The following is an 18,123-nucleotide window of genomic DNA, read 5'->3' as shown; positions in this document are numbered from 1 at the left end:
TTCCTGCTGAGCTACAGTAATTGCTCAGGGTATTAACAGCAATGAAAGCTGAAACTTATGTCATCAAGATTGGTCTAGTACAGCACATTAAAGCTGTCTGCAGAAACAGCGTGGGAAGTGGGGTGCTATAGGTTTAGATACCTTTTTCTAAGTCACATATTGCTATGTCAGATGTTTTTGTTTGATTTCTGTATTCAGCGTGTATTTACAGTTTTTGTGTAAGAATAACAGGGATGTTGAAGAAATATTTGCTCCTGGAAGGAATATGTTGATTGTCTGGATACCCACTTTCTTTCCTTGTTTCTCAATACTACTTATAAAAAGATAACGTAATAGATAAGAATAATCATAGACGTCTTTTCCTTCAGCTTAACCTAGAAGGGGAAAAGATGAACAGAAGGAAATGTTCTTTGTTTCTTTGCAAGATTTCAAAAAGAAGAAATTGGAGTTGGTTTTGCCCACAGCAAATACCATGCATGGCAAGCGGAACAGTGGAAAACAAAAACCGAATAGCTTTGACATGTTGTTGATTAATTATGTATTTTATCTTTTTATGGTTTGAGGTTTAACTGAGAGATGTATTTCTTGGTTTATACCATAAATTAGAATCAGTCCTTTTAGCATGGTGAGTTTTGAGAACAAGATGTGTTTTGGGACTGTCAGAGGCACTGGGTGAACAGGAAGGGCAGGAAGCTGGGAGAAGCAGAGGGTTGGAGCAGCTGTGCAGAGAGCGAGAGCGAGAGCGAGAGCGAGAGAGAGAGAGAGAGAGAGAGAGAGAGAGAGAGAGAGAGAGAGGGAGGGAGGGAGAGAGAGAGGGAGAGAGGGAGAGGGAGAGAGAGGGAGAGAGGGAAAGAGAGGGAGAGGGGGAGGGGGGAGAGAGAGGGAGAGGAGGAGAGGGGGAGAGAGGGAAAGAGAGAGGGAGAGAGAGGGGGCGGAGAGAGAGAGGGAGGGAGAGAGAGGGAGAGAGGGACAGAGAGAGAGAGAGAGGGAGATGGGGGGGAGAGAGCGAGAGAGCGAGCGAGCACGAGTGCTCTCCTCGAGTCCTGCTGTATTGGTGCTTCTTCCCGTTGGATTCTTAGATTCTCCTTATTGTCTCTTCTGAGTAGGGGGCTCTTTTCTTGGGCCAGCTTGAGCAGATCTCTAGTAACCATAACTGAAAGAGCCTGCGATCACATCTGCATGTGCTGTGCTCCCATAGCTTTTCTAGGTCACTGTGTTTGCTTTGAGGGTTTTGTTCCCGAATGAGGCACTGTCACCACGGAGCAGTATATCCCAGAGTGCAGTTAGGAGCGTCTTGGGTTATCACCAGTGCCTTCGACAGGCATTTGTTAAAAGCCTACGGTGTGTTCTTTGTTGAGCGCAGCACCATGAGGGGGACTGAAGAATGTAAGGTATAGTTCCTTCCCTCAGTGATCTTAGGTTGTGATTGGACAGACAGTGGCTGTGGTGTTACTGGATGTCAGCCCTCTTTGGGGAACACTGAGTAGGACTGATGTGGAGGAAGCCATTCACGTAATGTCCTAAGAGAAAGGTTCCTTACTTTTACTAAAAAACAGTAAGATTCCATTTTTATAGAAGTCCAGGCCTTAGCATAATAGAATTAATTTGCTATCTAGAAATAATCATGGCTTCTGAGAATGCCTAACAAGGAGATTATTGAGATTAGTGGTTTCCATTCAGCATAACACCAAGGATCCTTGTTCCTTGTCTGGCTCTAATAGTGGTGCTTCGTACCTAATTCTTCATTCACAGATAAGTAGTTGAAGCCATTCCTCTAATACTCTGCATGGGAATTCTGTGTGGATTCCTAATGAATTTCTTTCGTTTGTTAAATAGAAAAAATATGATGTTTGTTTCCTTGAGTTATATAATTATCAATTCTTTAGCTGTTACATGAAATGAATTTTCAGGTAGGATAGGCAATTATTACAAATATTATTTTGAGCAGATAGCATTGATTCGTTTTTGCTCCTATTTGGCCTATTAAAATGTAATTGTCTTTAAAATTAAACCTGAGATTCCTTAGAGTTGGGGATATGTCTTTGGTGATGTTAGGCTATTTCCAGTTGACCTTTTAGGGCTCAGTGTGTTGTCACTGCCCTGCACGGATGCATGTGGTCTTGTGTCGTTTCTGTCCCTAACAGCATACATTCTCGGTGCTGACTTTGAACGTGGAGTAGTGGAGGGCACCTGCCACTTGTTACCTTGGTGAAGGCACATCTCCATTGCTGCTGTGAGTGGGGGGCCGAGCTCGTTAAGGTGCAGCGCCGTGTACACCTCTTCGTTTCACAGTCGAATGTGAGCAGCTGGGGGAGGAACATTTGGAGTTTCCTTCCAGTTCCTGGTCTGTACCTGTAACCCTACGCAAAGGCTGGTTACCCCAGTGCAGCAATCAGGGGCTTCAGCTTAGGTTCCACTTACTGTTGAAATTGCCTTCTTTCCACCAAATTGAGTTTCTCAGAAGTGTATTGAAAGCAAGAAGCTGCTTTTCCTTCTTTAAAATGAAAACTTACTGAGAATAAGTAACCATACCTTCTCGGTTTTTTTGTTAGAGACCTTTACATAGATAATGCTGGGAGATAAGGGAGGTTTCGTTAACATGCACTCTTGTGTACATATGTATGTACACACAATGAGTTAATTAGCATTTATGTATTATACACCACAGTTATTTAATCCCAGCTTGGTTGATGTGACCACTCAGCACAGAATGTATGGTGTATGGGCATTCAGGAAATGGGCATTTTAATGTTAGGTCAGCCTTGTATTGAAAACTTTTTGGGGTGGGGGGCAGGAAATCTGCATTAATTTGAACATGGCTAATTCAGAATTTTAGATGTGATTCTGGGACTGAGTTGGGGGATGGTAGAGTGCATGGGTTGGGAGCTGGAATTTGACATCAGCTGGTCTGTTCCATCAGTTGCTATCTTCCATGACCTTGGGCAAGACACTAAATCCTCCTAACCTTGCTGTACTTAACTATGAAGTTGGGATATAAAGCACCTACCTTGAAGCTGGGTTGTTTTTAGATTAACAGATCAAGCCTACAAAGTGGATAGTGCAGTGCCTGGGCCATGGGATGATCGTGACGTTGACATTTAGTTGGCGCTCTAGGTTTAAGCTTTGTAAAGGCAGTTACCACCACGTCTGTTTTATTCATTGATGTATAAATACATTGCCCATATAAGATCCATACTAAATATTTACTGAGTATTGAATGAAGTTACATTTCAGTGGAAAAAATTGACTGGATAAAGTTTTCAAAAATCTTTAGTAGTAGTTTGATACAGTCCATGCATTAACTACAAATTAACCTTCCGTTTATTAAACAGGCCAAAGAGATCTGCTTCTTTACCTTTAGTTAGCCTGCAATGTGTAGTATTTTATATATTTAAATAATAAAATTCTAAAAATACGTTCAACCTCAGTTTTAATTTTCTTCAGGAAGTTTATGTAAGTGTAGCCAAAGTCATAACATTCTTTAGGCATTATTCTGTTTTGAATTTTCTATGTCACTGACTTTTAGCAAAGATAAACGAGGGCTTAGTCTATATGTAAACATCCCAGAGAAGGCCAGCTGATATGAAAAATGCCATAGGATGTGATGATTTGTTTCTGTGTGAAACAGTAGCTGTTTTCTCTTTTGGTTTTTTATAGTCCCTCACATTAGGCCTGCAGAATTGAGTCTATTTGTAGTTTCTTTTTCTCTTTACCCTCTTTGTTCATTCCCTGTAAAAAGGTCAGTACCACTTGGTTACAGCTTTGTGACTTGAGTGTAGTGTTGGATAATGAAGTGAAGACTTTGAAGTTTGTTATCAAGTGTTTTCAGTTTATAGAGTGAGGAGGTACATCTTACTTAGTGGAAAGTACAGCAGAGACAGTTCTTTAAAGAGTTGTTCCTTTTTGTTAGTTTAATTGTCCTCACCTGTCAGGAGTGGGTGCATCGGTGGGACGGTGCTCTTATACAGTGATTTCTAGGTCAAGAAAAAGTTGGAAAAAAGAAGGAAATTTTGCCATTTGCAACAACATGAATGGACTTGGAGGGTACTTTGCTAAGTGAAGTAAGTCAGACAGAGAAAGACAAGCACTGTGTGATATCACTTCAGTGTGGAATCTAAAAAATACAACAAACTAGTGACTATAATTAAAAAAAAGAAACAGACTTACAGATATAGAGAACAAATTAGTGTATCAGTGGGGAGAGGGAAGAGAGGAGGGGCAAGATAGGGGTAGGGGATTAAGAGGTACAAACTATTATGTGTAACATAAGGTACAAGGATATATTGTACAACACGGGATATACCGAATATTCTATAGTAACTGGAAATGGACTATAATCTTTAAAAACTGTGAATCACTATATTGTATACCTGTATCTTATATAATATTGTACGTTGTATATACTTCAATTTTTTAAAAAAAGAAAGGGAAAAGGTTTGAATTACTGACTTGGTGCTAGAGTATTCTTCTAAAGGCCACGCCTTCCCCTACCCCCACCTTCTTTGTTTAAAATAAAGGTCGTGGTTGCTTAGTTGCCATCAGTAAGCATTGTGATAAACTATAATGGGGTATTGAGCTTCCTCCATGCTGTGTTTGGAGTAACCCACCAATAATACATATATGTGCAAGGATTAAATGTCCTTTTCATGTTGGAATTTGAAGTTTATAATTTTAAGAGTGGGATGCTGTCGCTTCGCCCTGAGTTTGATGGGCATAGTCAGATGCCGCGTTGTTGGGTATCTGCTGTGCCTGCCCCCCACCTCCACCCCAGTTATAGGACAATCATGTTGAAAGTTATTTTGAATCACCACAGCCTCTTCGCATGATACGAGTGTCAATTTGTAAGTGGAAGGAAGTGGTGACACAAGTGAAAATCAAAGCGAGGCTTTGGGAATAAGTAATCTCAGAACATCTCATTGGTTCCATTTCCTTAGCTTCTCAGTGGTCTGTTTTCAGTCATGACTGACAGTCATCGTAGGCCACGTGGTATTTAAAGTTTTAATGGTTCATGATTACTGTAAAGTTGGGTAATTCATTTTCTCCTAATTTATTTGGATTTTAGGACTCTAAGAAATCACTTAAAAAGTTTAATTATATTTACTTCCATAAACTGTTTATCTAAAAATGTTATTTTAAGAGTAAACCTGTTCTCTATATGTAAAAATTTTTCACTGCAGAAAACTCTAGGTATTCTGATATTTTTAAAAAAGGAACTTAAGAAAGTTTGAGACAATCTGATATTTGCAGAGAGCTACTGTGCAAGAATACTGGTAAAATCTTGTCATTCCAACTCTCTTAGAACTGGAAATTTGTAATTTGTGTATATGTGATCGTTTGTGTTAAGGACCAACTCAAAATTATAGAAGAAAAAATCCATTAGAAGAAACGAAAGAAAATTAGGGCAACTGAGATACTGTCAGCGTTTTCTGACTCATAAGTAAGAATAATGAAATGCTTTGAAATGATGCCTTTTTTTCATGTTTAAAATGTTTTAATAATTACTTGAACTTTTGCACATTAAGTAATGCCAACATGCTTAGAAATGCTTCGCCAAGTGTCTTTCTGTTTAAAACCCTTGATTTGAATGAATAAGGATTTGAGTGGTCTGATTAACTCCTAGTGCAAGAGATTAACCACAGGTTCATTTTTATTTGATGCTTATATTAAAAGATCTTGAGTATACTGTACATTCCAGTGCACAGTTGAATCTTTGATTAGAAGTTTGCAGTGCTGGTATGGGGAGGTGGGAGGTGTGTGGTGGAGAAGGCTATGGCTACTAACACTTGCTGTCCATGCAGGTCACGTATATTTACTGTCCGTGGGGGCAGTGGGAGTGAGAGACTGGCCGCACAGAAAGCATATATAGTGTGGGAGCCTGGGATGCTCTAGAGGGTCGTCTGTAGAGAAAGAAAAGAACAGAAAAGAAAAGCATCATGATAAAGACATGCCCAAGATTAGCTCTTTTTCTTGGGATTTATCTTTTTTGTTTGTTTTCAGAGAGACATAAAAAGAAAATAAGTAGTTGATGGAGCATATTAAAACCTTGGACCACAGGAAGCTGTTAGAGAGTGATTCTTAGCTTTTCGAAATTAATTATATGTATCAGGACTCCCTAAAAATGATTTAATATGAAAAGTTTGCTTATCTGTAATTTAAAAACCATCTTAAGAACAGAAATTCACATAAGTATTTGGATTTTATGGGGTTTTTAGTTCATTAAAAACAACATGAAATTGGATTGGTTAGGTTTTTGGAAATGTTACGTACTCCCTAGAGTTTTTGAAAAGAGACATATTCAGACTATGATCTGAAGTATCTTTTTTGATACTTATCAGGACTGTGCTGGCTTTCAGAAGGTGCTCTTTAATCTTTTGCTGGTTTTAAATGTTTTAAAAGTTTCTTTAAAAAAAAAAAGACATACGGTACATACCAAACTGATTTTGCCCCTAAAAGAAATAATGTCTTTCTTGAACTTTATGCTCCAGTCTGCTCATTACATTTACCTTGTGAGTAAATTAAAGCTTGTTTGAATGGTGTCTTCTTTTCCCTCTGGTGTTAAGCCTTTGTATCTTACCTTATCTTTAGCTTTACAAAATTAAACTAGGACTTTGAGAAAATGGTAGGATCTTTCTTTGAGGCCCCCTGCCCCCAGTACCTTGAGCATTTCCTTCTAAAGTACATGTCCTATGCCTCTGGCATCTCTCCTTAGAAACTCTTCTGAAAGCTCAGTTTGTCCACTGGTGGTTTATTGTATAGTCATGTTTATCTGACACCATTGCATTTTTGTTTTTATTATAAGCAAAGCATGCCACTGTCACGGTGCTTTGACACTGTGTCACATCTTAACTTGGTTATTTTGAGGGGCACACACCATACCGCTTTATGACAGGCCCACACTGAGAGTGTGGAGCCAGAGGGTCATATGTTCACGCTGGAGAAAGGAAGCAGCTCTGACTGATGAGCGGAGTTTAACTTTAGTGGCAGAACAGATTCGCTGAGACTTCAGAGGCCACCTGCTAAAGGATTTGTGCAGCTGCCTGCTTGTGTGCTGAGTGCCCCTAGTAACCAGGGTATGAGAGGACATTGGGCCTGTTAACTTAAAACTTTTTTCTCTTTTAGGTCCACAACTCCCAGGCCTGTTGCAGATCTCCACCTCCTGCTTTGTGCGACCCCCCAGCATGCTCTCTGCCGGTGGCAGCACAGCCGCCACAGCATCTTTCTGAAGCCGGGAGAGGGCCTGTAGGGGTAAGGAGAATCCCGTTTTTAAAAGCTATCAATATTTTATATCCCACAGGGTATAAAATAGGCATATCACCTCCCTCCCCAGAGCCCCTTTAAAAATGTGCTGTATCGTATGTGTTCTTAAAGGAGTAACAAGTACACGCACAGAGGAAGCAAAATACGGGACTTGCCTTACCCCTCTAGGACAGTGCCAGAAGCCGGGGGGCTTGGTGGTGGAGGGGTGTTGGCACCAGCAGAGAGCATGCTGGGCCGCTGCAAGGAGCAGGAGCTGGCAATCAGCAGCGAGTATGGACGTTGGCGACTGAAATAGGGGAAAAGGGGGTAAGTCTGAGTCCGCGTGCGGACTGCGCCTTTCCCCAGGATCACCGGGACTTGTGGCCCGTGAGTCTAAACTGTTCGGGCTGCTGCCCTCTCGGGTGACCTTCGGTAGAGTATGGCTCAGAGGTAGCTGGGCTTTTCTGCAGGGCCGGATACAGAATAAACGTTCTGAAAGGCTTGGGTTGCGGGGGGTAGATGGAGTGCTTTCAGCTGTACCCCGGCACATCCTCTGTTACCTGGTGACGATGTGGGGCGTTCCGAGAGGTGAAGCAGGATGCAGTGTCTTCAGCGCTTTGTCCCCTGGAGCACAGGGCCTGGTGTTAGTGATCCACGAGGGTTACTTTGGTGCCGTGTGCCTCACCTTTTCTGGAAGCTCGGTGTACACACCTGTCTTCATTTTCCTTCCTTCCTGAGGATTTAATGCTAATGTTTTCTGAAGAACAGGTGTTCATTGTTCTGATTGACCGCTGTTAGTCACTGAAGAAGGTTAAGACCTGTCTTTCCCTTGTTTTACCTGATCTGACCCTGGGGCTCAAACTCATGCTTGAATAGGAAATAACACAAGAGAATAGCCATCGTACATGCATGCACAGATCCAGATACCGGCAATATGCAACGACTTGTTCACTTGCCGTGAAGCATATTAGTATCTTGAGACTAGGAAAAGAGAGCGCTCCCAATGGCCTGTAGCAGCACTTGGGAAAGTTTTGGGAAGGTAGCTATGTACTGAGGAGCCGGGTGTGTTTTTGGTACACCAGTAACACGTGGGCAGGCAGAGTAGAGGAGCTCGCCAGGTGTACGTGTCGGCGTGTCCCTATAAGCAACGTAGGCAGTGAGCCTGGTGAAGCTGGGAGTTGTGAGAAGATGCCGCAGGACGTCAAAGAAGAGCACAGGTTAGTGGGTCCTGGGAGGCAGAGGTGGGGATACAAAATGGGGCCGGATCATTGAGGGTCTGAAAGGTTAGACAAGGTGATATTTTATGTACTAGGCCGAAGAGAGCCTTTGCAGGCTTTTTTATTCCAGGCAGGCCGATCTGCAGATCACTGCTTAAGAAGAGTCATTGGGTAGAGTGTAGAGTGGGGAAAGACTGTAAAAGTTCCAATTAGGTGGCTAGGACTGTCATCCATGCATAAGATGAAGAGGACCAAGACAATGGAGATGGGACATTAATAATTGTAATAAAATCAGGAATAATTGTCACAACATTTTCATGTTTAGTTAGTTGCCACTGTAATTTATCAAGAATTAGACCAGAGAAAAAGGTTCACATTATGGAAGCCTTGGAAGTCTTGATGTAATAGCCATTCACAATGGAAGATAAAACCCAATGTAGTGGATAAAAATCTAATTTTAATCCCTGGAGAGATATTGACATCTTAAGGGACAAATTAGCAGAGTCCCAACTTGACTGCATACTTCAAAAGCTTCAGGCTTTACCAGTTACCATCGTGTGTGTGTGTGTGTGTGTGTGTGTGTGTGTGTGTGTGTGTGTGTGTGTGTGTGTGTGTGTGAGAGAGAGAGAGAGAGAGAGAGAAATGGCTTTTATCTTTCAGGCCAATATTATCTTTATTCTCTAATCAGTGTCAATGTCATTGTTAGACTGTTTCATTTACTGCAATACCTACTAACCAGGATTTGCTGAATGGATTTAAAGTTTTGCCCATAATTGATATGTAGTAAACTTTTTATATTAGCATTAGTGATGACGAGTATTTATTTATTTTAGCAGTAAAAATATTGTGTCCACTAGGGATTTAAATAAGTTCATAATGGGTGGTATACTCAGATACCATCATATGTAGGTTGGAGAAGATTCTGTAGTACGATGATAAATCTTCTTTCAGTCAGGATGATGCTGCATAAAGCTAACGTATTGATTGTTCTTTAACAACGCTTCATGCTGCCAAAGTCATTTGAGCTGGGTCTGAATTGGATCCAGTTGGCAAAGCTCCCCTCCATGTGTGGAGCTCTCATAAATCCTGCAGGCACACACATCTAATACAGTGTAATGAGAGAGCTACTGGGAGAAAAAATTGATTACAGGGTTGCAGACAATATCATTAACGTTTCCTGCCGTGATACACCAGATGTCTTCCCTAATAGACTGTTTTTGTTAATTTCGTTTTTATAGGATAGCATTGATTGCATCATAATTTAACTTTCTTTGCATATTCAGGTATATGTGATCTCTGTATACAAATGATGGCATCAACTCATAAGATTTAATTTTATTAATTTTTTATCTGTTCATTTTAAAAGTATTTGTGCTAGAAGGGCAACATTTTTACTTGTTCCCGAGAATCTGTTAGCTTTGATGTCTTCTAGCAAAAATGACTGATTTACTGGTAGTTGGTGGGAGGGAGGTGAGAAGGCAAAGAAAACATTGCCCAGATCCTCCCCAGACTGGACAGAGATCATCCCGCACCCCCAGCTATTCCCAGTATCAGGGGGTTTAATTGGCGTGACAGAGGCTCTGTCCAGAGCAGAGAAGGTGCAGCCATTTAAAGGGGATTTAAAATGCACATTAGGGCTTCCCTGGTGGCGCAGTGGTTGAGAGTCCGCCTGCCGATGCAGGGGACACGGGTTCGTGCCCTGGGCCGGGAGGATCCCACGTGCCGCGGAGCAGCTGGGCCCGTGAGCTCTGGCCGCTGAGCCTGGGCATCCGGAGCCTGTGCTCCGCAGCGGGAGAGGCCACAACAGTGAGAGGCCCGCGTACCGCAAAAAAAAAAAAAAAAAAAAAAAAAAAAAAAAAAATGCACATTAATTTCCACTGTCATGAATGTGGCTCTGCGGGCTGGAATGCTTGTTGGGTGCACCCATCCTCTCCTCAGTAAAAAATCAGTACTCCTCACTTGGGTATTTAGTTAGTTAGCATTTTTATTTTTCAGTCGTATCTTTTTGTGTGTTTAAGACCTCTGTGGAGTGGCTAACATATATAAATAAGACAACATTGCAGTAGTGGGTCGAGCTATTTTATTTAAGTCATTAAAAAATGTTCATAGCAGCTTTATTTACAATAGAAAAATACTGGAAAGAGCCCAAATGTTCTTTGGTGAATGATTGAACCAAGTCATTATTTTTTTAACGACTGGTTTTGTTTTTGGGATATTATCCTTTAGAGAACATTTTTTTCTCTCCATGAGTTCCTGTGTAACATAGGATGCGTTAATCAACCTTTCTAACCCTTAGTTTTCTCACCTCTAAAATGGGCACACCACTACTGTTTACCTCAAAGGGTTGTTACAAAGGTGAATAAAGTAATTCATTAGATTGCTTAGTGTGATGCAGGCATATAATAAACATTCCTTAAGCATTATCTCTTATCACAGTGGGTTTTGTTGTTTAAATAATTAAACAACGGGTACAATTAATCAGGTTTAAATTAATCAGGTTTAAATAATTTATTAGTTTTCTGGACATTCTTAATCTGAAGCCCATAGGCCCCTAGGTGGTCTCCTTGAGTTTAAGAGCAGCGCCTATGAACTTTCTGAAATCTCTTGCAAAGTCTTATACGTACGTGCAATTTCCTGGAGAGAATATATACTTTTCAACCATGGATGATAATCAGTAGATTCCTAAAATGTTGAAAAAAATTTAAAAATTAAGTTTAAAAACTGCTATTCTCTAAAGCCTCTTGAGGTGGGTCACTTAAAACCTCAAATCAGGAAAGTAACTGTTAAAATTATATAAATATTTAAAATTTTTCTTTAATTGAGGCTATTTTCCAAGTAAAGGCTATAATTAAAACCCTGATAAAACAAACACACACCCCTCAAATCAGCTAGCTGTTAAGGAAGTAAACTAACGTGGAACATTTACTTTGTGCCTAGGCACACTGCTACTCTTTTCACGTAGCTTAACCCGTTTGATCTCCACAACAGTCTGTGATATTTATTTCATTTTGTATGTGAGAAAACTTGAGGTTTGTGTTCATATGAAATCTTGCCTTTGTATAAAAATCTGGCAGGACTGAGGTTTAACTCAGGAACTCACCTGGCCGTGTGTAATCTTGGTTGTGCCCCTGGCTGACTTTGTACTGCCTGGGTGACCCCTGTCTCGATGCCCCTTTGCCTTCACTTTACTAAGTGAGTTCCTCAGCTGACATGCTTGCTGCTCATTCACTTTGGAGAGTAGAAGGCTTCTGCCACTGAGGGTTTTACAGGCTGGCCTTTCCCCTGAATAGATGGACGGTGGTGTTAACAGCTTGGTGTGGGAACCCTGTTTAGTATTGGTGAGTTTTGTTTTCCTGTTAGCACTTGTGGTGGTCCTATCTTTACTGTTCTTTTGTTTAAAAAAATGTCTGACTTCAGACCCCAACGATGAGCTCCCTTTTCACTCAACAGCATCTGTGTACGTTTGAAAAATGACCCTTGCCGCCTGTGTGTGTGTTAGTCCGCATTTGTTTCAGATAAAACTTCGTGCGTGTGAGAAATTGGGCTTTGCATCTCCCTTGGGATAAATCCAGTCCCCTGATCTAGACAGACCTACTTCACCAACACAGAGCAGGAAGCCGGGGTCCAGTGGCTGACCCCAAACCCCGGCTTCATGTGGCGCTGCTCAGGCCCAGGTCTCTTGGGTCTCTGGTTGGTGTTCTTCCCATTGCTCCTTGCTTCCTTCCTTGACCGTTGCGTGTTCTTAGAGCCAGCCCATGTGATAACACCATTTATTTCTTTAGAAGCTAAGAATACTTTGCCTAATAATCTAGTTTAAACTTTTTGACTGAGTCTCAAGCCACTGTTAAAACAGTACTATTTTTTGCTTACGTAAGGCATTTATCATTTTAAAGTATAATTTCTAACACTGGTACTTCTCATACTTGGGACTTTTGGTACCATTTAATAATTAAAAGCGAACATTTATTATAAAATGCTGTCTTAAAAGTTAAGTTAATTATATTTCTTACCTGCTTGGTGCTTATAAAGAACTGTCATCTTGTTGCCTCTGTAGCTCTACAGGAGGTTTTGAGGATATCCCGCTTTTTTCAGAGTTTACTGTAGCTTCCCCAACTGCCACTAAATATGCCAAAAATAACCATTGGCTTTTATCTGATTTTCAGAAGAATTGCCAATACAGGTGCTATATTAATTTAGGGATTAATCCATCTACCCTAAATGAAAGATAATTCATAGCTGTTGAATTTTAATGTAGCAAGTTTAAAAAATTCTTAAAACACCCAGTTGACCAGTATTAGTATTAGCGAGCATATAACCTGCTTCCAGGTGAATTCCTTTCCTTTGGAGAAGTTGTTCTCACAGGCTGCTCGCCCTCAGAAGCTGGATGTCCGCTAATTTGGATGTCAGCCACCTTCCATTATATTCATCTGCTCCTTTTTTTTTTTTTTTTTTTTTTTTTTTTTTTTTTACAGAAGGGACATCAAGCCGCATTTTTCAGAACGTAGATTTGAATAACCTTATGATTTTAAAAAACGGCCTACTGTTTTAAGCAGTCTTTTTGTTACCATAGATCTGTATGAAGCCTAATGATTACGTTTAGGTTTTGTTGAGCTTTCCCTTCTTTCAGGGATAATGCATCATCCTTCATTACTTACAGGCACTGTTAGGCCCTTCCACTTTGCCTTTTTAGGGCTGTTTCGTACTGTTTGAAAAATACCTAAGCAAATATGTGGAGTTCCCAGGCTTTACAAGTTCTCCAGAATCAGTTTTATTAATATAAATTGCCAAAGAAATTTCAGCACATGGAGGTGTAGAGCTTGCAGTTTTGTTTAGCTTAAACTTTGTGTGTTATACCTCCTTTTAGGACCTCATAGTATTTTTAGTGACAGTATCTCTTATAACTATCAAGGCCTTCAGTTTTTCTAAGGGCCTGGGGTCAAGATTAAGTAATATACCTAAGGTTAATCGATCCTTTCCAGGGTCTAGAAATTGTAATGCCTACCTAATGCCTGGAAGTTGGCATTTTCTGTTTTTATCTTTGATCTCCTGTTGTACAGTTAGATCGAATGTCAGGTACTTGTCATTTTTTTCCTTTCTTTTCTTTGTAAATAGACTTCATTTTTTAGAGCAGTTTTAGGATCACAGCAAAAATTGAGTGGAAGGCACAGAGATTTCCCATATACCTCCTACCCCTATACATGAATAGCCTCTCCCATTAGCAAAACCAGAGTGGTACATATATTACAGTTGATGAATCCATGGGTCATTATCACATCCTTATCATCCAAAGTGCACAGTTTACTTAGGGTTCACTTTCAGTGTGTTGTACGTTCTTTGGGTTTGGACAAGTTTCTAATGCCGTGTATCCACTATTAGAGCTCCATACCGAGTAGTTTCCCTGCCCTAAAAATCCTCTGTGCTTTGCCTATTCATCCCTCCCTTCCTTCTGACCCCTGGCAACCACTGATCTCTTTGCTCTCTCCATAGTTTTGCCTTTTGCAGAATGTCATATAGTTTGAATCATACAATATGTAACCTTTTCAGATTGGCTTCTTTCACTTAGTAGTATGCACTTAAGATTCCTCCATGTCTTTTCATGGCGTAACAGTTGAATAATATTTCACACTGAATAATATTCCGTTGTTTGGATGTACCACAGTTTGTTTATCCTTTCACCCACTGAAAGCTACCTTTGTTCCTCCAGGTTTTAGCAATTATGAATAAAGCTGCTGTAACATCCATTATAGCAGGTTATTGCGTGGACGTAAGTTTTCAACTCCTTCGGGAGCCTCATTGCAGGATTGTATGGTAAGAGTGTGTTTACTTTTCTAAGAAACAACCAAAGTGTTTCCCAAAGTTAGCCTTACCAGTCTGCGTTCCCACCAGCAGTGAATGAAAAGTTCCTGTTGCTCCACATCCTCACCAGCATTTGGTGTTGTCAGTGTTCTGGATTTTGGCCATCCTGTTAGGCTTGTTAGTGGTATTTCGCTGTTGTTTGAATTTGCATTTTCCTGATGACATACTATGTGGAGTATCTTTTCTTAGGGGCTCTGGCCCATTTTCAAATCAGGCTGTTTATTTTCTTCATGTTGAGCGTTAAGAGCTCTTTGTGTATTTTGCATGACAGTTCTTTATCAGATGTGTCTTTTGCAAATATTTTCTCCTAGTCTGTGGTTTGTCCTTTTCTTTTCTTGACAGTGTCTTTTACAGAGCAGAGGTTTTTCATTTTAACGAATCCAGCTTATCAGTTCTCTGTTCCTTCGTGGATTGTGCCTTTAGTATTGAATCTGAAAAGTGATCTCCAAACCCAAAGCCATTCGTATTTCATTCTGTGTTATCTTCTTCCAGCGTTTTATAGTTTTGCATCTTACATTTAGGTCTGTGATCCATTCTGAGTTGATTTTTGTGTCTAGGTTCTTTTTTTTGTGTGGGCGGCGGGGGAGGGCATGTAGGTATCCAGTTGTTCAGCACCATTTGTTGAAAAAATTATCTTTTCTCTATTGCATTGCCTTTGCTCCTTTGTCAGTTGACTCTCTTTTATGTGGGTCTGTTTCTGGGCTCGCTAATCTATTCCATTGCTCTGAACTGAGTGTAAAATGCAGACATCTTGACTGTTTACTCCTAAATACTTAGGTGTATATTTTGTAAGAACAAGGGCATTCATTTATATAGCCACTATATAGTTATCAAAATCAGGAGGTCAAACAGCACCACAATACTAATCGAATCTATAGACATCCACATTTTGTCACAGATCCCAATGATACCCTCTGTAGCAATTTGTTTTTCTGGCCTAGTATCCAAACCAGCATCACACATCTATTTACCATGTCCCTTTGGTCTCCTTTAATCTGGAACAGTTCCTTAGCCTTTCTTTGTCTTTGACGACATTGACATGTTTTGGAAGAGTGCAGTTGGGTTTTTTGTAGTTTGCTGCTTCCTAGTTATTAGCTGAAGGTTATGCATTTTAGGCAGGGCTGTTATATTAGTGGTATTGTGTCCTAAGTGCCTTACATTAGAGGACACGGTTACCAATTTGTCACATTGTTGGTGACAGCAACTTGGATCACTTGGATAAGTTACTAACTTTCCCTTTGTAATTAATAAGTAATTGGTGGGGGGAAACTTTGAGAACTTGTAAATACCCTGATTGTCATCAATTTTTCACCCACTAATATTAGCACCTGTTTTATTTTTTGCCTGAATCACTGTGGTGATTGTGGAATGCACTTCTTTTTCTTTTTCCCCTCAAACTCTGTCTTTGAGAAATAGATCAGAATTCACCTACCATTAACTCAAAGGTGGGATTTTTGAGTCAAGTGGAAGAAAGAGAGGGAGGGAGGAAGGGAGGAAGAGAAGGAAGGGAAGGAGGGAAGGAGGGAGGGAGAGGGGAGAGAGAGAGAGAGAGAGGGAGGGAGGGAGGGAGGGAGGGAGGGAGGGAGAGGTGGGTGAGGAGGAGGCCCTCAGAACAGTTGAGCCCTCAGGGTGTTTTTCATTTTTAGCAACACCAGGGACTTAATGAATTTTCATTATTTTTGTAGAAAGAGGAAAAACCTGTAATGGTGTTTTGTTCCATTTTTACGCTCCAGAGGAGAGAAAAGCTGCTTAGAAGTAATAGATCATGGACGTGGTTAAAAAAATACACATTTTTACTGCTGAAATAATGGTGTTGGTTTGATTCATGTTGGCAACAGTTACTAGTGATCAAGTTACTTCATCTCTCTGCTCCTCAGTTTCCTCACTTTTAAAGCCAGAATATTACTTCAGTAGTTCTGGAGTGAAGCCCAGGAATCCACAGTTTTTCCAAGCACTCCCCGGGATATCTTATGGGCAGCCAGCTTTAGTACATGGAAGTCTGCCACCAGTGACTGTTACAGTTGCAGATCCGATCCTGTCCTTTGCAGGATGTAGAGTTCTTTTAGTGCAGTTCCAGGACCTCTTATGTTTCTTAAACCTCAGTATTTTATGCCCTTAAAAATTTTGTTTTTGTGGTTCTCCCATTTTAACTTAATTTCCTACCTCCCCCAACACACAAATTAGGTATAACCTGCATGTTTAAATCCCTAATATAGCGTTCAGAGACAATTTATAAATAAATTCAAACCAAACTGCAAAACCAATAAAACTCTTAACTACCAGTATTAATTTGATAGAATGGGTGATGATGTTTTGATGAAATTAAATAGTCACTTGTGACATAAATTTGTTACTGATTGCTTATGGCCTAGATTATTGGGGGCCAGGGGCTGGTTATAATGTGTTTAGATTACTGGGTTCCTTGTGGTGACTCAGTTCTTCTCTTGATTTCATTTTTGTTATTATCACTGAGAAACCTCTCTAAGTGTAGCTACCATGTTGTGACTTCGCCCTTACCTGGCACCACCGTGGCATATTGGGTTTATCTTGTTTACATACTAGCTTGTGATAATTATAGTAGTACTACTTAGTTTTTGATTGTATGTAAACATTCAGAGTCAAAATCATGTAGCTTGAAACTTTTAATGAAATTATAAAATAGGTAATCCAGAAAATGAGTCTGTTAAAAAATTTAAGATATGCATTGAAATGAAAATAAAAGTTAGCCCTCTCCTGCTTCCACCTCCCCATCTCTTGCTTCTCTCTGAGGGAGACAGTTAGCCAGCATCCCTGACATGCATGGCTACTTTGTACATACATTGCCCCCTGGTATCTCTGGGGGACTGGTTCCAGGACCTGCCTCAGACGCCAACATCCGTGGATGCTCACGTCCCATAGCCAGCCCTCCGTATCCACGGATTCCACATCTTCAGACACAGAGGGCTGACTGTGTATCTATTGAAAAAGCCCCACATATAAGTGGATCCACACAGTTCAATGTTGTTGAAGAGTCAACTGCATAATCTGTCGTTTTGGCAAAATGTTAAATCGAGGGGCTGTTGGGGCTTCCCTGGCGGCCCATTTGGTAGAACTCAGCGCTTTCACTGCCGAGAGCACGGTTCATTCCCTGGTCGGGGAACTAAGATCCCACAAGCCAAGCGGTGCAGCACACCAACCGCCTCCCCCCCCAAAAAAAAGAAAACAAAAAAAAGAAAATCAAGGGACTGTGTTTCACTCATCTTTTTGTTTGCAGTGCTCAGAGCAGTTCTTGGCTCCAAGAAGTTGCTTCTTAACCATTGAATTAATAGTTTGCTTCATTTACAAAATAGGAAAAAAGCACATTATTATTGCTTTTTAATCAGTTAAAGAGGGGCGTTTTAAAAAGGAATACATTAAATGTGACTGAATGGACCATTAACACGAAGTGTAGCATTTAATACAGTCAAGAGAAACATTGGCCAGTGCTAGGCAGGGAAACAGAAGATGCATGCTTGTATTTTTTAGAAGGAAGTGACTGTTGGGTGTCTTTCCACTTTGCCTGCTGCTTCTCCTGAAAATGAGAGAGTTGTGGGATCAGGAGAGTATTCCTGGTTATTGTTTTAGTGATTAGATATCAATATATGGCTCAAGTTTAACTTTTTTCCTCACCTGCTCTAATTCTCGTGGGCTTGTGGGATGCATACAGCATACACCTTGTACACACGTGCATATCAGTTTTTCAGCTAACATAGCATGAGGCTGTTTTATTATGTTTTTTTAAAAAATATTTTTATTTGTTTATTTTTTGGCTGTGTTGGGTCTTCGTTGCTGCACG

General features: G+C 40.5%; 1 protein-coding gene across 4 annotated transcripts in view; it reads left to right on the top strand.

Moving 5' to 3' along the window:
- Window positions 1-18,123, top strand: part of RERE (arginine-glutamic acid dipeptide repeats) — a 429,369-nt gene that overhangs the window by 200,614 nt on the left and 210,632 nt on the right. For 2 of the 4 annotated variants that reach the window (XM_060088918.1, XM_060088917.1), the window contains exon 4: window positions 7,120-7,245. The exons of the other annotated variants lie outside the window; for them this stretch is intronic. In XM_060088918.1, coding sequence (XP_059944901.1) covers window positions 7,120-7,245 — 126 coding nt within the window. The remainder of the gene's footprint in view (window positions 1-7,119; window positions 7,246-18,123) is intronic. 4 annotated transcript variants of the gene reach the window in all.

The sequence above is a fragment of the Mesoplodon densirostris genome, chromosome 2 (genome assembly GCF_025265405.1).
Source record: "Mesoplodon densirostris isolate mMesDen1 chromosome 2, mMesDen1 primary haplotype, whole genome shotgun sequence".
Classification (NCBI taxonomy): Eukaryota; Metazoa; Chordata; class Mammalia; order Artiodactyla; family Ziphiidae; genus Mesoplodon; species Mesoplodon densirostris.
The sequence above is the reverse complement of the archived record's forward strand: the minus strand, read 5'-3'. Positions and strand labels throughout refer to the sequence as shown.